Below are 22,050 nucleotides of genomic sequence, written 5' to 3'. Positions count from 1 at the left end.
CACTCAGACATCTGCCTTGATCCTACACTTTGGGGGGAAATCATGGCTACAATGTAACTGTAAACTACAGCAGTTACATATTGCAAGTCAGCTTTGTTGCTGATATAAATAAAGGTCCAAGAGCCTTTACCTTTTTTGTACTTGACTGAATAAAAAATACACTGGAAATGAGTACCAGTAACATACACACATGTTGTTTCAAGATGGATGTAAGGATTTTCAATCTTGTTACTTTAGTTTCATACTGTTCCACACGATGTTGTTTACTTAGTCTATGGATGCAATAACCGATGGAGCCTTTTCGTCTTTGGACAGTTAAAAAGCTTACAAGAAAGCCTATCCGGGGGAGTTCTTGAGAGCTTCAAATACCCTATGAAAGCTTTAATCCTTTATTTTGTCAAGCAGGAGGTCCAACCCATTTCGCCTTGAGCAGCACAGTTAGGAGTATTACGGGGCACTCCAGAGAAGAATGAACTGGCTCTGTGCTGCATCCTGTTAACTTCGCGGTGTCAATATATACCCCAAACAGACCCAGTAAACAACAGGATTGGCTGTTCAGTCGACTCCTACAGTTTGCGAAATACACTATAATCTATTTCACTGCCTGTACTTAGCGATGAGAGGCTATAAAGCTCTTCTTGCAGAATTGGACATATCCTTTACCGTAAATTTCATGTTCAGGTGTTCTTCAACCACAGTCCATGATACCTGTATGAACCCACATTAGAAATGCACTGATCACAACCGCCGTCTTAGAAAACCACAATTGTCAAATGACGTCAAATGACGTCAAATGACGTCAACAGTCTTCGGCAAATGCGTCATTTCTAGTGTTATAATAAAATTTGAAGGATGATAACAATGCCGCCCGGATGACCCATACACTATACTAGTGGATGTGAACGATATTGCACCAGTGTACATACGACTTTTAGTAACTCGATTAATTCTAATCCTATAGGTAATTAATTATTTTTGTGTGATTTATAAGACTTTGTTCTTGCCGTTTGGGCAATAAAGTGACGGATGTATTTAATTTATTCGCCTTAATAATTGTCCAGAATACACTGAAATTAAATATGTATGAATATAAACATCAAACCATTATGTTTATTATTTCATTATTTATTCATAGTATGGAATAGGTAATAAATTACGTCCGATCCATTTCAAAAGTATATATATTAAGACGGAATGAATGTCAAATACACATTCTGATTTTTTAAATATTTTATAGTAATTGTCTGTATGATTTTAGGATTGTATGGCATCAACACTTTAGGGGAATTTCCGAAATGAAATAGAGAACCATAGGGATATTGGGTTTAAGGATTTCCAAAATACTTGGAACATTTTCGAGCTGATAAATTCTAACTCATCACTGATTTTTGAATTGCTAACGGAACAAGATATATTGTCAAGTCAAATAATAAGTGATCATTGGTCGATGGAAAGGTAACTTGCGGATAAGATATACATGCAGAATCAGACGTCCTTATTCACATAATGTTCCAATTCGACTTTATTCTATTTACACCAGTACGTTTGAAAATGCAGTGTGACACGGATATAACGAACACGGATAGAGCGAACAGACGGATACAATGAACTGTTACAAAACCCACGATTTATCTCCTATATATTATCATAAAATGTACATACATAACGCACTCTCTACAGCGAACTAACGGATATAGCGAACTGATATCTGATAACAGACGAGCCCATCTACAACTAATTAGTGACTTGTACAGCGAACTGAGAAATCTCACTCAGTCTCAAGTGTCCCTGACAATTGGCTGTAATAAGCAATCAACACAATCACAGTCTATGGTTTGATTTTCCAATATTAAATAAGTCAATCTCATTAAAATCAGATCTTAGTTCTCGCTATCGCTAAACAAAGATCTGAGGACAACCCATTACGGGTCACGACAGAACGACCTTTCATCCAACCAATCAGAGCGTCGCTTACCACATCATGAAAGTGACAGTCGGAATGTGTTTTCTAATCATGCAACCACGAAATATTTAACACGGGGTATTCCGAATGACAGTTACGGGCTTATGATTATATCCATACAATCTAGGCCATCTATAAGCCATTCCGGAATGTTCTTCTTGTCAGTTTTATTTTTTTTAATCGAGAATGCGTCAAAGTATGTTTCGAAGCGTAGTCGCCAGTTTGAAACTAGTGGCGTAAAGCTCGAGAAAGCTGCCTTCTGATTGGCTAATGTCGATTTCTTGTCAGTCATTTTATTGGTCGGTCAAAATTAACGAAAGGTCGTTCTGACGTGACCCGTAATGGGATGTTCTCTGACCTTTGTTTAGCGGTAGCGAAAACTAAGATCTGATTTTAATGAGATTGTTAATAAGTCGGTTGGATGAAATGAGTTGGGTCCGACGTATACTGAACCGCAAAAGAAACGTCACCTACGTATAACATTGCATGGAAAGGTGTCATTGAAATATCTGGGTAATTTATTTCAAAGTTTATAAAATTTAACATTACCTTGTCCAGAAAAAATGAAGTTTGATGATAAAAAAACATAGCAGATGACAATAAAACCAAACGCATCACGGCAACGGCCATGGTAACCCGATGCACGTGAGTTCCGTGCAAATTGAAATGCACATGCGTTCCCCCATTTCTTGCCCTATAAAAATCCACCCAGATTGAATAACATTCATTTGCTATTGAATTGCTACCACATGCCAAGATTGACAAGAAATCAGCTACACCAAGCCCTTGGACAATTGCAAGCTGGACAAACCGCCCGGCAAGTAGCCAATGCATTTCAAGTCCACGTAAGGACCCTACACAGGCTCCAGCAACGGTACCAGACCACCAACACTACTGATGACCGACCACGTAGTGTAGGACCAAGGGCCACCACCCGACGTCAGGATCGTCAGATTGTGCGACAGCATCTTCAAGATCGCTTTGTTACTGCTGCGGAAACTGCTAGACAGACCATGGGGACACACCAGCGACACATTAGTGCCGACACCGTGCGTCGACGATTGACGAGCAGACACCTCCACTGTCACAGGCCACACCCATTCTGAAACTACGTCATCGCCGGGACTGTTTTCAGTGGGCAACACAGCTCCAGCATTGGCGCCACCAGTGGAGAAGAGTCTTTTTCTCAGACGAGAGCCGTTACTGTATCTCAACAGCAGATGGCAGAGAGAGAGTCTGGCGACGCCGTAGGAAACGTTATTTGGATGCTTGTGTTGTTGGGAGAGACTTGAGGGTGGTCCGAGCATCATGGCGTGGGGTGGAATTGGTCTTGCAGAGAGGGTCGGCCCTGTGGTCTTCCAGAACATCGGTCCTGGGAGAGGCAATGGTGTCACAGCAGCTCGGTACATTGGTCAAGTTTTGAGACCACACGCCATACCTCATTTGGCACGTCGCCGCAACCACGCAGCAGAACCATGCAGTGGCCTGCCCTCAGTCCAGATTAAAATCCCATTTAGCACCTTCGGGGCGAGATTCAAAGACGGCTGAATGACGTCCGACCAAGGCCGACAACTGCAGTTGAACTGCGTCAGGCGTTCCTCAGAGTGCGGGCTCAAAAGCCCATGGCCTTCATCAACCGCTTCATCCATTCCACGTATCGACGTTGCACGGCAGTCATTAATGCACATGGCGGACACACGAGATGCTGACTTGTAATGCCATTTTCTCAGAGACTAGTGTTGTGTTTCACTTCAAGAACATTTGACACTTTAATTTCAACTATGATGATCAGTTTTGCCAAGTTTCATCTTTTTAATATGTCTCAAAGTATGTGTCGCCGGATATATTTAGGCTTAGTTGCCAAGAGTTATCTCTGTTTTATTTTATGGACGCTTCATCCCTCAATCTTACTCCTGGTTGTCTTACCAGCAGTATCTCGTGCAGATACCTAGGGTGTGACGTGGACACTTTCAATTGCCACTTTATGTCACGCCATTGCCGAGGGAAGACATTCTTTCTTCCTCGACTCATCAATTCATGTTGATGTCATTTCTATATTTTTACAGGTAATAAATCCCTTTATACCTCATCCTCACCGCCTCAGTTCCCTCAATTACATCGTTGGCAGAACCCGTGACATATGCTTACAGTGTTTGGACAAATAAGGTTTCTCATATATCTATCCATGGTGACGTTTCTTTTGCGGTTCAGTATGTATCACGATAATGCCATAAAATATAGTTGTGTTGTCTGATCAGTGACCGTCTAACTAACGGTAAGTTTATCGTATCGTTATTCTAAACAATAATACTTTACATACACAATGTTCAACAATATTGTTAAAATCGGTCTTCAACGCCATTTTGAAAACCGGGCCCTCTGCCGGCGGCAGTTGACACATCGTTCGATTGCACCCGGCATGCGTTCAATAGGCCGAGGCGCTTTCTGAGCGCTTGCTTAGCGCTCTCCGCGGACGTTCGGGTGCAATCGAACGATGTGTCAACTGCCGCCGGCAGAGGGCGCGGTTTTCAAAATGGCGTAATTTAGCAATGTTGTTGAACATTGTGTATGTAAAGTTTAATTGTTTAGAATAAAGATACAATAAAATTACCGTTAGTTAGACAGTCACCGATTAGATAACACAACTTTATTTTATGGCATTATCGTGACATACGTCGGACCGAACACTTGTAATCCTACCGACTTATTTAACATAGGAAAATAAAAATATAGACTGTGATTGTGTTGATTCGCCGCTGATTGCGTACAGCCAAATGTCAGTGCACAAGTCACTAATTAGTGGTGGATGGGCCTTGTCGGTGATCCGATATCAGTTCGCTGTAGAGAGTTCGTTATGTACGTAAATTTTATATGATAATATAAAGGAAATAAATCGGGGATTTTGTAACAGTTCGTTGGATCCGTTTGTATGCATGGTGTAAGATTCAACTAAATGGATCGGTGACTTGGTGGATTGTGTTTCGTTGTACCCCGCCAATCGTTACCACTCGAATGCCCCGACGGCATGGGGCGTTGTCCAAATCAACCACTGGTAAATTTGTCAGGGACAAAACCGATTATTTACAGGCCGCCCTGATATTGCTGGTATACTGTAGACTGCAGTAAAAATGAACAAATCGTAATGTTTTAGATTTATTTAAGAGAAGACAGGCTCCTATGAAAATATCTGAAGTTACGTTTTCGACAAGTGAAGGTTTATATCGCATAATAATATATGTCAATTGTTTACAAAAAGAAATCATATGAGTGTTATTGGGACAAAAACTGCATCTTGTTCACAAACAGACGCTTGAATAGGTTTTTTGTCTGTGCTGAAATTAACATGGGTTGCAAGGAAAAATACTCCGTGCAGCGAGGGGCTTCAAAATGCAACTAAAACAATTGGGTTTTCCTGGTTTGAACAAGTGACAAGTCTTCCAATAAATGTTATCTCTAACGTGGTGGTATCAAACTTCACCACTGAGTGCTCGTATGTCTTACAAGTTGTTCCATGTCGAAAAGTTAATGTTCACAGGCCCCGCATTTGTCCAAGTCCGCCATCTTTGTCCCTCGGCGTGCCTCCTCATCAGTATGCGCGGAGGCGCTGGAAAGCGCTCTCAGCGTGCGTTTCGTTCATTTGGAAATATTCGGAGGAGCTCGCTAGCGCTCGCTGGCGCCTCGGCACCAAACGGCTTATTGAATGCACCTCTGCCTGCCACTCAGTCCTACAGACGGCGTCAACATGTCTTCAACAGACGGTATGCTATGTTAACATCAACTGATTTTTGCAACACTTTGAATTCCTCCTTGCAGCACAGCCAATAAGTAGAATTTGATTTGTATATCGCGTAATACTAACGTCCCGAAGAGGCCAGGAAAACCTGGTCAGACTTCTCTGAAGCCCCGCGGGGTGCAAGGCAGAATATGTCGTCCTCCAGCTGTATATATAGGTCGCGAAAAGCTAACAGCAAATAGTTCGCGTGGCCAAGACCGCATTATTGATGTCCACCATGGTTTTGCCTGAATTGAATATTTCTGTCTGGGGCGTAAAACAAAAAGCACTCACTGATTCACTAAATTGACATAACGGTGGGACCGTCATTGATATCTTAGGATTCATTAGGTCTTAGTTTTCAGACTTAAAGGGAACTCAAACATTATCTAATTACTAGCTTCATCACAATGGCCGGGCTAATGGCCGGGCTAATATCCGGATTTCTCGAATTCACCCACATAGATGAGTTGCGGTCGGCCATGATGACACGGTAGCACGTTGTGATGATTGAATGCAGTTTTCAGATTTGACAATATTCCTGTGCCGAACACCACGAAGCTCGGAGAACGCCTGATTATTATTTTTCCAAAATACATCGTGAAAATTGTCTCTCGGGTCTATGTACATATCGACAAGCAGCTAGCACACGGTCCGACCTTAGTGTTTTTGATTGGGACAAACCCCAGGTGGGGTTGCGCCCTGAGCTAGCGTCTCACAGTGACGTAACTTAGTGACCCCGGTGGCGGCGGCGGCGATTTGTTGGCACTGAAATGTGAGTATCACAAGCTGAGCAAGGTAAAGCTACGCACTAACTATGCGCATAAAGTAAACGCACTTAGGCCCATAACACTGATCTGAATCTTTTACTAGATCCGGGGTAGAACAGGTCTTCAGCAACCCATGATTGCCGTAAAGGGCGATTATGCTGGTTGTAAGAGGCGACTGACGGGATCGGGTGGTCAGGCTCTCTGACTTGGCTGATGCATATCATCGTATCCTAATTGCGTGGATCGATGCTCATGACATCAATCATTGGATTGTCTGGTCCAGACTCGATCATTTACAGAACGCCGTCATATAGCCTGAATATTGCTGAGTGCGGCTTTAAACAATAAACAAAAAAAAAAAAAAACTTTCACCAGTGAACTACTTAGAGACATCTACATAAACGCTATCGGTCATAGTAGAAATATCAGACGTACATGGGCGGTACTCGATTTGCGACCGTTCCGTTTGGGAATACCTTAGAACAAATTGGCGGTAATTGTGATGCGACCATTCCGTATGGGAATACCTTAGAACAAACTGGCGGTAATTGTGATGCGACCATTCCGTATGGGAATACCTTAGAACAAATTGGCGGTAATTGTGATGCGACCATTCCGTATGGGAATACCTTAGAACAAATTGGCGGTAATTGTGATGCAACCATTCCGTATGGGAATACCTTAGAACAAATTGGCGGTAATTGTGATGCGACCGTTCCGTTTGGGAATACCTTAGAACAAATTGGCGGTAATTGTGATGCGACCATTCCGTATGGGAATACCTTAGAACAAATTGGCGGTAATTGTGATGCGACCATTCCGTATGGGAATACCTTAGAACAAATTGGCGGTAATTGTGATGCGACCATTCCGTATGGGAATACCTTAGAACAAATTGGCGGTAATTGTGATGCGACCGTTCCGTTTGGGAATACCTTAGAACAAATTGGCGGTAATTGTGATGCGACCGTTCCGTATGGGAATACCTTAGAACAAATTGGCGGTAATTGTGATGCGACCATTCCGTATGGGAATACCTTAGAACAAATTGGCGGTAATTGTGATGCGACCATTCCGTATGGGAATACCTTAGAACAAATTGGCGGTAATTGTGATGCGACCATTCCGTATGGGAATACCTAAGAACAAATTGGCGGTAATTGTGATGCAACCATTCCGTATGGGAATACCAGAGCGCACATTGTTCGTTTGCTCCTTTGTTGTTTTACGCAGTAATATTCCAGCTATATGACGGCGGTTTGTAAATATCGAGTCTGGACCAGACAGTGCAGTGATTGACATCATGAGCATCGATCCATGCAATTTGGATACGATAACATGCATCAGCCAAGTCAGCCACAAAGGACCAACAAACAGCACGTCGCCAATAATCAGTCAGATTACCGGGCACGATTAGGTCGGTCCGATTGCGCCAGCATACAGTCTCAAGTACACGCCCAAAATGACACCCTTGTAGCGCACACCTGTCATCGTGCCCCGGTGGACGATATGGAGATGGGTTCTTCCAGCTCTGCTGATCTCACCTCCAACTCATGTTTGGGCCCCCTCCATGCCTACGTTGTAATCCTGAAACGCTACGGGCACGACGATCTGTGGAGCTTGGACAGTATACCGATTCATCAGTGAAAAGTACTAGAGCCCTGGTCTTGACGTGATCTTCGAATCCATTCGAGTCTGGCCTGCCTGTGACGTCGGGTCAGTGGGATGCGAATGCATGTCCCCCGTAGCCGGAACCAGCCTCACGGAGACGATTACGCACTGTTGAGTAGAAACATTAGCGCTACTGGCGTTCTGCGAGTCATTTCTGATGTGTAACGATTCTGTCACGATACATCTAAACACGTTTTGCACCACGGGGACGATGGGTGGTTAACGTATTCGCTCGTCACGCCGAAGACGCGGGTTCGATTCCTCACATGCGTGCAATGTGTGCGTCCTTTTCTGGTGTAAAAGCAGCGTAAAACCATACTCACTCACTCACTCACTCGAGCACCACGTGGCAACGTGCTCATGCCTGCATGCCATCTTGAAATTGATATCCTTCTGTATACCCGGAGATTTCAATCTTTATTTGTTTAGATGACTTTTTTATATCATCCAAACATTTAGCCTAGGCAAACTTTGAGTTGTATAGTTGTGTGGCATAGTATACTGAGTCAAATTAAAAACTTCACATTTTAAAAATTAATCCCATATATGATATACAACGGACAAATGTATCAGAGAAGGTAATTTTTAATCATTAATGTCCAAAGAAGGATTTTAATTAACGGTGGTAACCATAATTTGTTCCAAGCACCTACGGTATTCGGTAATAACATCAACAGTTTAAATCATAAGTCCCAAGCACAAGAATCTGATGGCACACAAGTTCAGTAGCGTGTATGGCCACTATGTGCGTTGACAACTGCCACACAACGCCTCCGCATGGACCTTGTGATGGGTGTGAACACATGATTGGGAAGACGACGCCATTGTTGCTGCAAAATGGTGCCAAGATCTTGCAAATTCTGTGGTTGGTTCTGGAGATTGCGCAGACTTCTGCCAAGAGCATCCCAGACGTGTTCGATGGGATTGAGGTCGGGAGACCTTGACGGCCAGTCCATGACGTTGACTCCCGCATTCTGAAGGAAATTCCTTGTCAAAATTGCTGTGTGGGGTCTGGCATTTGTCGTGTTAGAAGATCAAACCGGGTCCATGTGCTGCCATAAAAGACAGAAGATCTGGTGCCAGCACCTGGTCGCGGTAAGCAGCAGCGTTGAGGTTGCCACGGATGACAAGAAGCCTGGAACGTGCATTGCCACAGAAAGCACCCGACACCATGACACTTCCGCCTCGAAATCTGTCAACTTCCTGTACACAACACTGGGCGTAACGTTCATGACGGCGCCGCCACACCCTCGCCCTACCATCAGCAAATCGAAGATTAAATCGGGATTCATCACTGAAGACGACTTGATTCCAATTCCTCTGAGTCCATCGTAAGTGTCGCTGTGCCCACAATTGACGTTGACGTCTGTGTAATTGAGTCAGAATCGGCCCGCAGTATGGCCGTCGTGCTTGAAGGTGAGCAGTTTCGAACAGTTTGCGCACTCAGTCTACCCCTAAACAGTTCATTTCTGGTTGATGTAGCCGTCAAAAATCGGTTACGGAGGTGACGTAAGACAATCTGACGATCCTCTGCATGTGACGTCACACGTGGTCGACCTGGCCGTGCCGCTCCGTGGTCAGGCATCCAGTACAAAGCAAGGCCCAGCATGTGCCGCTCCGTGGTCAGGCATCCAGTACAAAGCAAGGCCCAGCATGTGCCGCTCCATGGTCAGACATCCAGTACAAAGCAAGGCCCAGCATGTGCCGCTCCATGGTCAGGCCATCCTCCCGAGGCAAGGGAGTGAACTGACTATAAAAGTCCAGTTTTCACATTTGCCGAACTAGACTCGATCGTGGCGCAACCAGTGGCTGTTACGAGTTATGTCCCTTCTATGTCCCTCCTATTGACCAATCAGATTCCTCCTTGCATTATCACATGAATTTTCTGCAAAGAAAATGGCGGCGCCCTGTCAAAACGATATGATCGATAGCTAATCTATATTGCAATAAAACGGGTCTTACTTCGCGAAGTGCATCAGAGCACCTTGATTAAAAAAAATGAAAATATTTGCAAAATATCCGTCGACGCCCAGTTGACGGTACACGTGCTTGGAAATCCTGCTGTCGACCGAAATCTGCACGTTGAAATAAATGTTGTTTACGAACCGGATGTCTAGTTCGTTACACGATTTTGACTGGACGTTGCTAGTTAGTCCAGCCAAAATATAACTCATAATGCGAGCCCTTTTCTGCAAGGGTGGAAACTTGACGTTATAAGTTAACTCCCTTACCTGTGGAAGATGTGGTCAGGCATCCAGTACAAAGCAAGGCCCAGCACGTGCCGCTCCATGGTCAGACATCCAGTACAAAGCAAGGCCCAGCATGTGCCGCTCCATGGTCAGACATCCAGTACAAAGCAAGGCCCAGCATGTGCCGCTCCATGGTCAGGCATCCAGTACAAAGCAAGGCCCAGCACGTGCCGCTCCATGGTAAGACATCCAGTACAAAGCAAGGCCCAGCATGTGCCGCTCCATGGTCAGGCATCCAGTACAAAGCAAGGCCCAGCACGTGCCGCTCCATGGTAAGACATACAGTACAAAGCAAGGCCCAGCACGTGCCGCTTCATGGTCAGATGTGAGGTGATATGGGGTTTAACGTCGCGTCCAAGATTATTGCACTTATATAGCGACGTCCATGGTCAGACATCCAGTACAAAGCAAGGCCCAGCACATGCCGCTCCATGGTCAGACATCCAGTACAAAAAAGGCCCAGCATGTGCCGCTCCATGGTCAGACATCCAGTACAAAGCAAGGCCCAGCACGTGCCGCTCCATGGTCAGACATCCAGTACAAAGCAAGGCCCAGCACGTGCCGCTCAATGGTCAGACATCCAGTACAAAGCAAGGCCCAGCCCGTGCCGCTCCATGGTCAGACATCCAGTACAAAGCAAGGCCCAGCCCGTGCCGCTCCATGGTTAGACATCCAGTACAAAGCAAGGCCCAGCATGTGCCGCTCCATGGTCAGACATCCAGTACAAAGCAAGGCCCAGCATGTGCCGCTCCATGGTCAGGCATCCAGTATAAAGCAAGGCCCAGCATGTGCCGCTCCATGGTCAGGCATCCAGTACAAAGCAAGGCCCAGCACGTGCCGCTCCATGGTCAGACATCCAGTACAAAGCAAGGCCCAGCATGTGCCGCTCCATGGTCAGGCATCCAGTATAAAGCAACGTCCAGCAACAGCTGTTCCGTGGTGTGGCAAACATTTTAAAGCAGGGATAACAGTCATCACTATCCCCTTTCTATCCTAGAAAGTCTAAACCGTAATTTAGTCAATTGACGATACTCACACATACGTCGCTTGTGGAGCGGGTATGTTTAGGGATATCAAATGTGTCCACTGTATCAATGTGATGAATTCAGATATCATCCTGGGTTACTGTTCGCATCAAATATGTGTCTGTATTCTGCTGATAACAGGTAAGAAGGATATGTTCCGTCGGATGAGTTTCGGATCTGGTGGCAGCAATCTGGGAACACATCTTGGGGAACATGCTCAGGTGGAATTTGTCAGTTAACAAAAATATGACGGGGGAGGGCCATAAACATACTACACATATTCAGGGGGGGGGGGGGGGGGGGGGGATTTAAATATGGACAGTTAAAAACAAACTATGAAGTGCTTTTGCATTTTGGCTTTTAAGGAAGGGTCATGAAACAAATATACAAGGATATGGGGAGGGTCATCCAAAATATAACAAGCATAAGGGGAGGGTAATTATTTTCGGTACATTAGTGCACATAAAACCTTTGGTTTCCACACAGAGCCTATCCCCTGTAGCAGCACATACTGCGACCTGGTATCCCTGGTTACACATCGTATTGGACACAGTGCGACTGCCTGGTTACACATCATGTTGGACACAGTGCGCCCTTTATCCACTGTTAAAAAAAAGTCTACAAATTAAGCTGCCATTTTACGCTTACACTTACAAATGATTCCTATTTTCACCTTTCAGATTGAGCCATTTGGTTTCCACACACAGCCTATCCCCTATAGTAGCACATTCAGCGACCTGGTATCCCTGGTTACACATCGTGTTTGAGACAGTGCGGCCTTGTATCCCTGGTTAATATCGTGTTGGACAAAGTGCGGCCAGGTATCCCTGGTTACACATCGTGTTGGACACAGTTCGGCCTTGTATCCCTGGTTACACATCGTGTTGGACACAGTTCGGCCTTGTATCCCAGGTTACACATCGTATTGGACACAGTTCGGCCTTGTATCCCTGGTTTCACATCGTGTTGGACACAGTGCGGCCTGGTATCCTGGTTACACATCGTGTTGGACACAGTTCGGCCTTGTATCCCTGGTTACACATCGTGTTGGACACAGTTCGGCCTTGTATCCCTGGTTACACATCTTGTTGGAGACAGTGCGGCCTTGTATCCCTGGTTACATATCGTGTTGGACACAGTGCGGCCTTGTATCCCTGGTTACACATCGTATTGGACACAGTTCGGCCTTGTATCCCTGGTTACACATCGTGTTTGACACAGTTCGGCCTTGTATCCCCGGTTACACATCGTGTTTGAGACAGTGCGGCCTTGTATCCCCGGTTACACATCGTGTTTGAGACAGTGCGGCCTTGTATCCCTGGTTACACATCGTGTTGGACACAGTGCGGCCTTGTATCCCTGGTTACACATCTTGTTGGAGACAGTGCGGCCTTGTATCCCTGGTTACACATCGTGTTGGACACAGTGCGGCCTGGTATCCCTGGTTACACATCGTGTTGGACACAGTGCGGCCTGGTATCCCTGGTTACACATCGTGTTTGAGACAGTGCGGCCTTGTATCCCTGGTTACACATCGTGTTGGACAAAGTGCGGCCTTGTATCCCTGATTACACATCGTGTTTGAGACAGTGCGGCCTTGTATCCCTGGTTACACATCGTGTTGGACACAGAGCGGCCAGGTATCCCTGGTTACACATCGTGTTGGACACAGTGCGGCCTTGTATCCCTGGTTACACATCTTGTTGGAGACAGTGCGGCCTTGTATCCCTGGTTACACATCGTGTTGGACACAGTGCGACCAGGTATCCCTGGTTACACATCGTGTTGGACACAGTGCGGCCTGGTATCCCTGGTTTCACATCGTGTTGGACACAGTTCGGCCTGGTATCCCTGGTTTCACATCGTGTTGGGCACAGTGCGGCCTTGTATCCCTGGTTACACATCGTGTTGGACACACTGCGGCCTTGTATCCCTGGTTACACATCGTGTTTGACACAGTGCGGCCAGGTATCCCTGGTTACACATCGTGTTGGACACAGTGCGGCCTTGTATCCCTGGTTACACGTCGTGTTGGACACAGTGCGGCCTTGTATCCCTGGTTACACATCGTGTTTGACACAGTTCGGCCTTGTATCCCTGGTTACACATCGTGTTGGACACAGTGCGGCCTTGTATCCCTGGTTTCACATCGTGTTGGACACACTGCGGCCTTGTATCCCTGGTTACACATCGTGTTGGAGACAGTGCGGCCTTGTATCCCTGGTTACACATCGTGTTGGACACAGTTCGGCCTTGTATCCCTGGTTACACATCGTGTTGGACACAGTGCGGCCTTGTATCCCTGGTTACACATTGTGTTGGACACAGTGCGGCCTGGTATCCCCGGTTATACAAAAGGCCCTTGGGTCTACTAATGAAACTGCCATTTTACACTAGTCTTACACTTACAAATGATTCCTATTTTCACTTTTCAGATTGAACCATTGGTGGATCGACAGTGCATTCGCTGGCTTGAACTACCTTTACATAGTAGCAGTCGGAATAACACCATGGGGTAATTTTGTGTATTGTATTTTCTGTACACTGTCTGATAGGACACGCCCGGCTCCACCTACCATGCTTACACGGGCACTTGAGAAATCAATAGTGCTTGGAGCTGTACGTCAAAATGTTTCCTATGATCAGGCGTAGTATACCAAAGTGAGTCAACAATGCCCCAGTCCGAGCACACCAGGGAGCGTCACACTGCCTCTCTCTGAGTAAACGGTTATGGGCCGGGAACGCCAAATCTGAATTTCAGATTGTCCCGGGAGTGCCGAAATCATAAATCGAGAGATTCTGCTTTTGGTACCGGGAGTGCCAAATCGACAGATTACCGTGAAAACGTTCCGTTTTATGATATAAATGAGGCATCCCGAAATACATTAGAAGAAATACGCTTTATGATATCAATGAGTTATTCAGAGTTATTGACTGTGTTTTCAGCTGTAGCTAGTGAATCTACTCACGATGTTGATGTGTTTACAGATAAAGATTAAGAAGATCAAAACTATTAAAAACATATTGACTGTGTTTACAGTTGCAAAGAGTCTACTCACGATTCGCATGTGTTTACATATAAAGTGCTTGTTTTAGAAGATAAAACATACCGAAAAGCTTTCATAAGACGAATTGTAACAATTGAAATAAAAATTAAAGAAATATTGGAAATGTGCTGTCGTCGTGTGTGCCGCACGCCTTTCTACCAGTGGTCACAGACTCAACAAAGTCGAAGAACTAGCCCGCACTCATCCTGCTGAACCATCCTGAGATATGACGGCAAACCCAATGCAACTCCCCGTAGGCGGGGGTGGTCAGGCGCGCTGACTTGGCTGGTGCATGTCATCGTATCCCAATTGCGTGGATCGATGCTCATGATGTCAATTACTGGATTGTCTGGTTCAGACTCGATTATTTACAGACCGCCTTGATATGGCTGGAATATTGCTGAGTGCGGCGTTAAACGACAAACATCATCATCTTGTATGCTTGCCTGTATTAAAGATACCCTAATCGTCGTTTCTGTTTGAGCTGTTGTGGGATATGTTCCTACAAAGTATAGCTTGTAATACAAAGGTAGTATGAAGAATGCATTAGGATTTTTTTGTTTCAGAAAGAGGAGGAAGAAGATGATGACATCCCCAGTCTTTGAATGCATCAAGTGTTCCAAGGCAGGCAACAAGCAACTGATGATGGAGCATTTTGTTCGCGCTCACGTGACGGGAGGAAGAGCCCCATGGTCGTGCAGCAAGTGCGGGTTCCGTGCCCTCTCAAAGCAAGCACTGCATCGCCATGAAGGACATTTCATTCATAAGTCTGCTGAGAAACAACATCCCAGTGTGCCAACTACATACATTAAGTCAAATAACCCTTATGTTGTCCGTGTGGGCCAGGACATAATACCGGTGAACGATGCTGCAGTCGGGGATATCAACGATGACGGACAAACTGGTTGTGCGCGTAAGTTCGGGGAGGACGGAACTATGACGTTCAAACGCCGATGGAGTGATATGGACGATTCCGACAGAGAGGCTAGGTTCCAAGATTATGACACATGTGACAGTCCAGATGTGCCTAACTATGACACATGTGATGAGCGAGGAATTCAGACCTATGATTATAACCACGAGAAGAGACCCTGCAGGAATTACCAGCGAGATTGGAGCAGATTCAGCAACCCCGACCAATTCCCGAGTCCGCAACCTGACGTCCATATTCCACATGTTCGGGATCAGGTACATACGGATACTTCAAATTACGAATTATCGTTTTCGCCGACAGATATTGCCCCAGATCTGTGTGGCCATGTGAAACCGACTGTCGTGAAGGATAAGGAATGTTCGACTGTCCATAGTGAATGTCTGAGCGTCAAGAAAGCAGAAGATGGTGAAGTTGATGTAGGCCCTGTTTTAGAAACTGAAATGAGTACAAACAGTAGAAACGACCTCTCTCTTGATATCAGTTCAAGTGAAGTGGGTTATTCAGAGGTACCGCATGGGGCACGGTGCACGTCGGTTAATCCATCTGAGTTACTAGTCAGTAATGCCAGAGAAAGGAAATGTTCCGAGCTAAGGGGACAAGCACAGACTAGCCACAACACGCATGTGGATAGGCGTCACAGAAATATAAAAGGGGAAAGTGGTGTCATACAGGGAACAGAGCCGGAGAGAGTTGCGACAAGTTCAAGTACAACGGGGAAAATATCCAACTGTCATGTGAAGTCGCCTACACTTTCAGAATCAAGCAGTTGTGGCCGCGTGTGCAACACTCCCCGCAGTGTTGATACATCAGCCGTTGTTGAGATTCTGGCAGCAAGTCGAAAGGACGGAGCGAGTGGACCAAGCAGGACTTGGGACCAGTTGGCCGAGGCTGGAAGCAGCTGTTTAGGGGGCAGAGACATGACCGTCCCCACCACCACCGGCGACAAGGCCGTCCCCACCACCTCCGTCGACAAAGCCGCCCCAACCACCACCGGTGGCACGGGGGACGAACCTGAGCCATACACTTCTTCAGCAGAATTCCATCGCTATGTTAGTGAAGAAAGGGATGAAGTTGAGGATGAAGATGATCCGGAAAGCCACAATGACGACCTCTCAGAGTCGCGCATGCTTGAGGAGAAGGTCAATGACCTTGTGGCGGCTTTGGAACCTCTCAAGAACATTTCAAAAGCTCTCATAGCTATTGACCACCACATGAGACGCCTGCTGCCCCTTATTGAGAATTTAACCAAGGACAATTTCAAAAAGCAAAAATAGAACTAAAGCTCTCGCACCTTATAGGTTGAGGTGGGACTACAATGTAATCGGTCTTTTTTTCCTATGAACGCTGAAATAACACGTCAAAGTATTAACTACGGATAGCAATGATTAAACTTATTGTACTTGAGCAGAAAGTCTCCTCACGCATGTTTGTACTGATAGTCTGTTCCTGGTTCAACTAGGCACTTCTCGTACTGAGGCCCAATGACGCGCTCGTATTGTTCATGTTGCAGGATACGAGTCTGAGAAAAAGATGTATGTGATTTCTGTTTCTCTCACCATATTTAAATGTATGTTTCGCATTAAGACGAAGAAACAACAGTAAATTCGATCGATTATTACAGATCGTCACATCATATAGCTGAGCACGGCGTAAATAACCAACAAAACTTATAACCCTGTGGGATTTCCGGGGCAGAACAGGTTCCCATTATCCATGCTTGTTCCAAGATGCGATTTAGTGGGATGAGGTGGTTACAATATGTGACTTGGCGTATTACCTCATTGTAACCATGTGATCAAAACTCAATGATGGTGTTTGTCGCTAAGAAAATGGCCATTTCTTGAAAAGCGCAGTTTACATTTGTTGTCATTACTGTAGGTATTATTCCTCAATGTCTTGTTATCACTTTATAAGTATTAACACACATGCGGCTATCGTTAAATATTCATAGCGATAATTCGTGATTCTATTTTAAGTGGCGAGGTCTATATAATATGTTGGCGGGCGTAGGCACAAGCGTTGTGTAGGACAAGTTTATGTTTGAACGTGGTTCAACTGATTGTTTTTCGCTCTTCATTTTTTAAATGTATTCATAACACAACACCTTTCGCCCTGAACGTTGTAACTGAAACTTTAAGAGGACTTAAACAACTTATATTATAAGTATAGTAGGTTAGGCGTGCACAAACTATTCATTACATAATAATTGATTATACGTTACGAAATGATTGCCAGTATATCAGTCACTATGTATTGTTTGTAGTGTCCAAAGAATCATTTTGTCGGTCATTTTACAAATTTAGATTTGACGACAAAATCGGTGCTCATCTGAAAAACCAGATTGATTATGACGCATGCATACTGAACAACAAAGTTCCTGTGACAGGGAATAAGATTTAATGCAAAGTTATGTTTTTTACCAAATCTGAAACAATTTCGGTTTGCAACAGATTAAAGACTCCTGTAGGTGTTCAAATGGTTTAATTGACCCCCGCCGCGCGAAAGCGGGGAGCGGGGGATATAGTATTCACGACCAACTCACTGGCAACACCATACAGTCACTCTGGGGTCGGCACCAACAGACTAGCAACACCGTACAGTCATGCTGGAGTCGTTACCAACAGACTGGCAACATCATATAGTCACACTGGAGTCGGTACCAACAGACTGGTAACACCGCACAGTCATGCTGGGGTCGGCACCAACTGACTGGCAACACCATACAGTCACGCTGGAGTCGGTACCAACAGACTGGCAACACCATACAGTCACGCTGGGGTCGGCACCAACAGACTGGCAACACCGTACAGTCACGCTGGAGTCGGCACCAACAGACTGGCAACACCATACAGTCACTCTGGGATCGGCACCAACAGACTGGCAACACCGTACAGTCACTCTGGGGTCGGCACCAACAGACTGGCAACACCGTACAGTCGCTCATGGGTCGGCACCAACAGACTAGCAACACCGTACAGTTACGCTGGGGTCGGCACCAACAGACTGGCAACACCATACAGTCACGCTGGGGTCGGCACCAACAGACTGGCAACACCATACAGTCGCTCATGGGTCGGCACCAACAGACTAGCAACACCGTACAGTCATGCTGAAGTCGTTACCATCCGACTGGCAACATCATATAGTCACTCTGGGGTCGGCACCAACAGACTAGCAACACCGTACAGTCATGCTGGAGTCGTTACCATCCGACTGGCAACATCATATAGTCACTCTGGGGTCGGCACCAACAGACTAGCAACACCGTACAGTCATGCTGGAGTCGTTACCAACAGACTGGCAACATCCTACAGTCACACTGGAGTCGTTACCAACAGACTGGCAACATACTACAGTCACACTGGAGTCGTTACCAACAGACTGGCAACATCCTACAGTCACACTGAAATAGGTACCAACAGACTGGTAACACCGCACAGTGACTCTGGTGTCGGTACCAACTCACTGGCAACACCATACAGTCACTCTTCGGTCGGCACCAACAGACTGGCAACACCATACAGTCATGCTGGAGTCGGCACCAACTGACTGGCAACACCGTACAGTCACTCTGGGGTCGGTACCAACAGACTGGCAACACCGTACAGTCATGCTGGAGTCGGCACCAACAGACTGGCAACTCCATATAGTCACTCTGGAGTCGGTACCAACAGACTGGCAACACCATACAGTCACGCTGGAGTCGGCAACAACGGACTGGCAACACCGTACAGTCAAGCTGGAGTCGGCAACAACGGACTGGCAACACCGTACAGTCAAGCTGGAGTCGGCACCAACGGACTGGCAACTCCATATAGTCACTCTGGAGTCGGTACCAACAGACTGGCAACACCATACAGTCACGCTGGAGTCGGCAACAACGGACTGGCAACTCCATATAGTCACTCTGGAGTCGACATAAACGGTCTGGCAACACCATACAGTACTTCTGTCGGTACAACGGACTGGCAACACCATACAATCATGTTGGAGTCGGCACCAACAGACTGGCAACACCATACAGTCATTCTGTTGGCACATCGGACTTGCAACACTATACAGTCACTCTAGGGTCGGTACCAACAGTGAGTGAGTGAGTGAGTGAGTGAGTGAGTTGGGTTTAACGCCGCTTTTAACAGTATTCCAGTTATATCGCGACGTGTCAGCTTAATGTGGGAGGAAAGCCCGAAGTGATGCAGGTCTCAGACGTTTACCACTTCGGTGAAACCCACGACCACGGGTATGGTGCTGACAAACCAAGAAACATAATCGGGGCGAACCGTTATTCGAACCCACAATCATAGGTTTCTGGCGTGCCCATGGGACGCAACTCTGCACAGCGAATCGCTGCGCCTTAGACGACTGGGCAACCCGTGCCCCCCGGTACCAACAGACTGACAACACCGTACAGTAACGCTGTAGTCGGTGCCAACGGACCAACAAACAAATGGTATACAATTAACTATTGTATTACAAAATTAACCAGATTTACAAATCAATTGCACATTAATTACAATGGCAGTAAACAATAGGATGGTAGTACAATATTCAATGGCAGTATATTATAATGATGGCAGTGGTCAGTATCAAAAACAAAAATACAGTGGTGATAGCAAAAGTCACCCAGCGGCGACAGTGGTCAAGCTTCCGGAATGGGCTAGGCAGGGAATCCAGGATGATGAGTGATCCTCACATGAAAGCTGGTTCCGGTGTGATGACATGCGTAAGAGATACGTAAACACGCTGTTGTCTCCTTATGTACAACCTTCCTAGATACTGGAAGTATCTTCACAGTGCCCTCACAACAAAGAATATTCCACATGTTTCTATAACAAACTATCACCGTCCGCGGTATACCGGACCGGAAGTTTACACATACACTCTACATATAGTAACTTCCTGACGACTGCCTACATTAAACAACACCACATTCATGATGACTAATCACTGTCCAAACACAATGCAATGAGCGTCGACTGACTGAGTATGGTTTTACGCCGCTTTTAGCAATATTCCAGCAATATCACGGCGGGGGACACCAGAAATGGGCTTCACACATTGTACCCATGTCGGGAATCGAACCCGGGTCTTCTGCGTGACGAGCGAACGCTTTAACCACTGGGCTACCCGACCGCCCCTTTTAACAAAAACAATGTAACACCTTTACAATCACTGTTAAACAATAAAATACACTGCCATATAACAACCGGCCAAAATGGACACGGTGATCAAGGCTCGGTGACTTTGCTGATCGATAGTGTTATCGTTTCCCAATGGCTCATCGGATCAACCAGTGGTTTGTTTGGACCAGACTCGGTTATTAAGATGCCACTGTTGTATAGCTGGAATATTAATGACTGCGGCGTTAAACAACAGACAAATCATTCATTTAATTGATAGTTCGAGTGTGACATGCCGCAATATCACGGCGGGAGACACTAGAAATGGGCTTTACATTCATGAAATGAAGGAAATAGTTTTTCACGTTTTAGGATATTTTCTCAAGGACGTTAATGTCCATCTAAACGCGTCGACTTGTCAAAAATGAAACGGATGAAAAAACATATGCAATAGCTTGAATGGACTGTGTTAGATGTGACGAAGCGTCACATGGCGCTGACCTGTGGCAGAGGTACAAGGCAGACCGCATGGAACTCGGTGCAACGTCAGATTTTTTCTTCGTTCGCTTGCACTTCCATCTTGCACCCATGAAGATCAGGGTAAAAAAATGTCTTCAGCAACCAATGCTTGTCGTGAGAGGCGACTAACGAGATCGAGCAGTCACGGTCGCTGACTTGGTTGATAGCCGTCACTTGCGTAGATCGAAGCGTGGTGTCAATCACTGTATTGTCTGATTCAGACTCGATTATTTACAGACTGCCGTCATGTGTCTGGAACATTGCTGATTGCCGTGTACACAATAAACAAACAAACACCTCCTGAGCTATGTGAGTAAATACTAAGACGCTGTTAGCATTTTCTTATAGATCTACAAGCAAGTTTATATCTTTACCTGAATGGATTACACACGCGTCAATATTAAATCTTATAAGCCATATTTGTTCATAAACAAGTGCATCATATTGACGTTGTATGTGAGTTTTAAAGTGGTCATTTGTTACTCACCTGCTGTGCCAGTGTGCTACGGGTTCTACTCCAAATAGACACTATTGGGTTTTTTCCTAGACACACTATGCGTGCATCTCAAAATCATTAATATTTTACTTGGATTTGTCAAGTCCGTGTGTTTTTGCAGTTCCCCATGATCTATCGCAAGATTCGCGAACAAATACGTTTGAAATAGAGAAAGTATACGCACTCTCCAGGTTTGTGAAAAAACTGTAAGCATCGTGGTATTACAAAAGCGTCACTAATATACAGAACATTGTGTCAAGATTCATCACAACATGTATCGCCGCGTCTACTTACGACCTTGAACTTCGTGTCGCACATGAGAGCAGTCCCCATTGGACCAAGTGGACTGTTGTTTGACGTGTTCTCATTTCGTCAACCAATGCAGTCCGTGTCGTGAATGGTTGGTGCTCTAAGATTGGTGCAACCCATCTACTCACGCGCATGAAATCAAATGGCAGACACGACTCGATGAAACAACTGTATC

The 22,050-nt window shown here is 45.7% G+C and overlaps 1 protein-coding gene across 1 annotated transcript; it reads left to right on the top strand.

Annotated features, from left to right (window-relative positions):
• Positions 1-5,563: 5,563 nt before the first annotated feature.
• On the top strand, positions 5,564-17,048 carry LOC124148440. The gene is made up of 3 exons (XM_046519539.2): positions 5,564-5,721; positions 13,886-13,965; positions 15,064-17,048. Exons 2-3 carry the CDS (start codon positions 13,961-13,963, stop codon positions 16,703-16,705), a joined length of 1,647 nt encoding a protein of 548 aa, XP_046375495.2. The 5' UTR covers positions 5,564-5,721; positions 13,886-13,960; the 3' UTR covers positions 16,706-17,048.
• Positions 17,049-22,050: the final 5,002 nt, after the last annotated feature.

The sequence above is a fragment of the Haliotis rufescens genome, unplaced genomic scaffold (assembly GCF_023055435.1).
Source record: "Haliotis rufescens isolate VD_foot unplaced genomic scaffold, xgHalRufe1.0.p SCAF_19, whole genome shotgun sequence".
NCBI lineage: Eukaryota > Metazoa > Mollusca > Gastropoda > Lepetellida > Haliotidae > Haliotis > Haliotis rufescens.
Note: the sequence above shows the minus strand (reverse complement) of the source record. Positions and strands in the feature narration are given on the sequence as shown.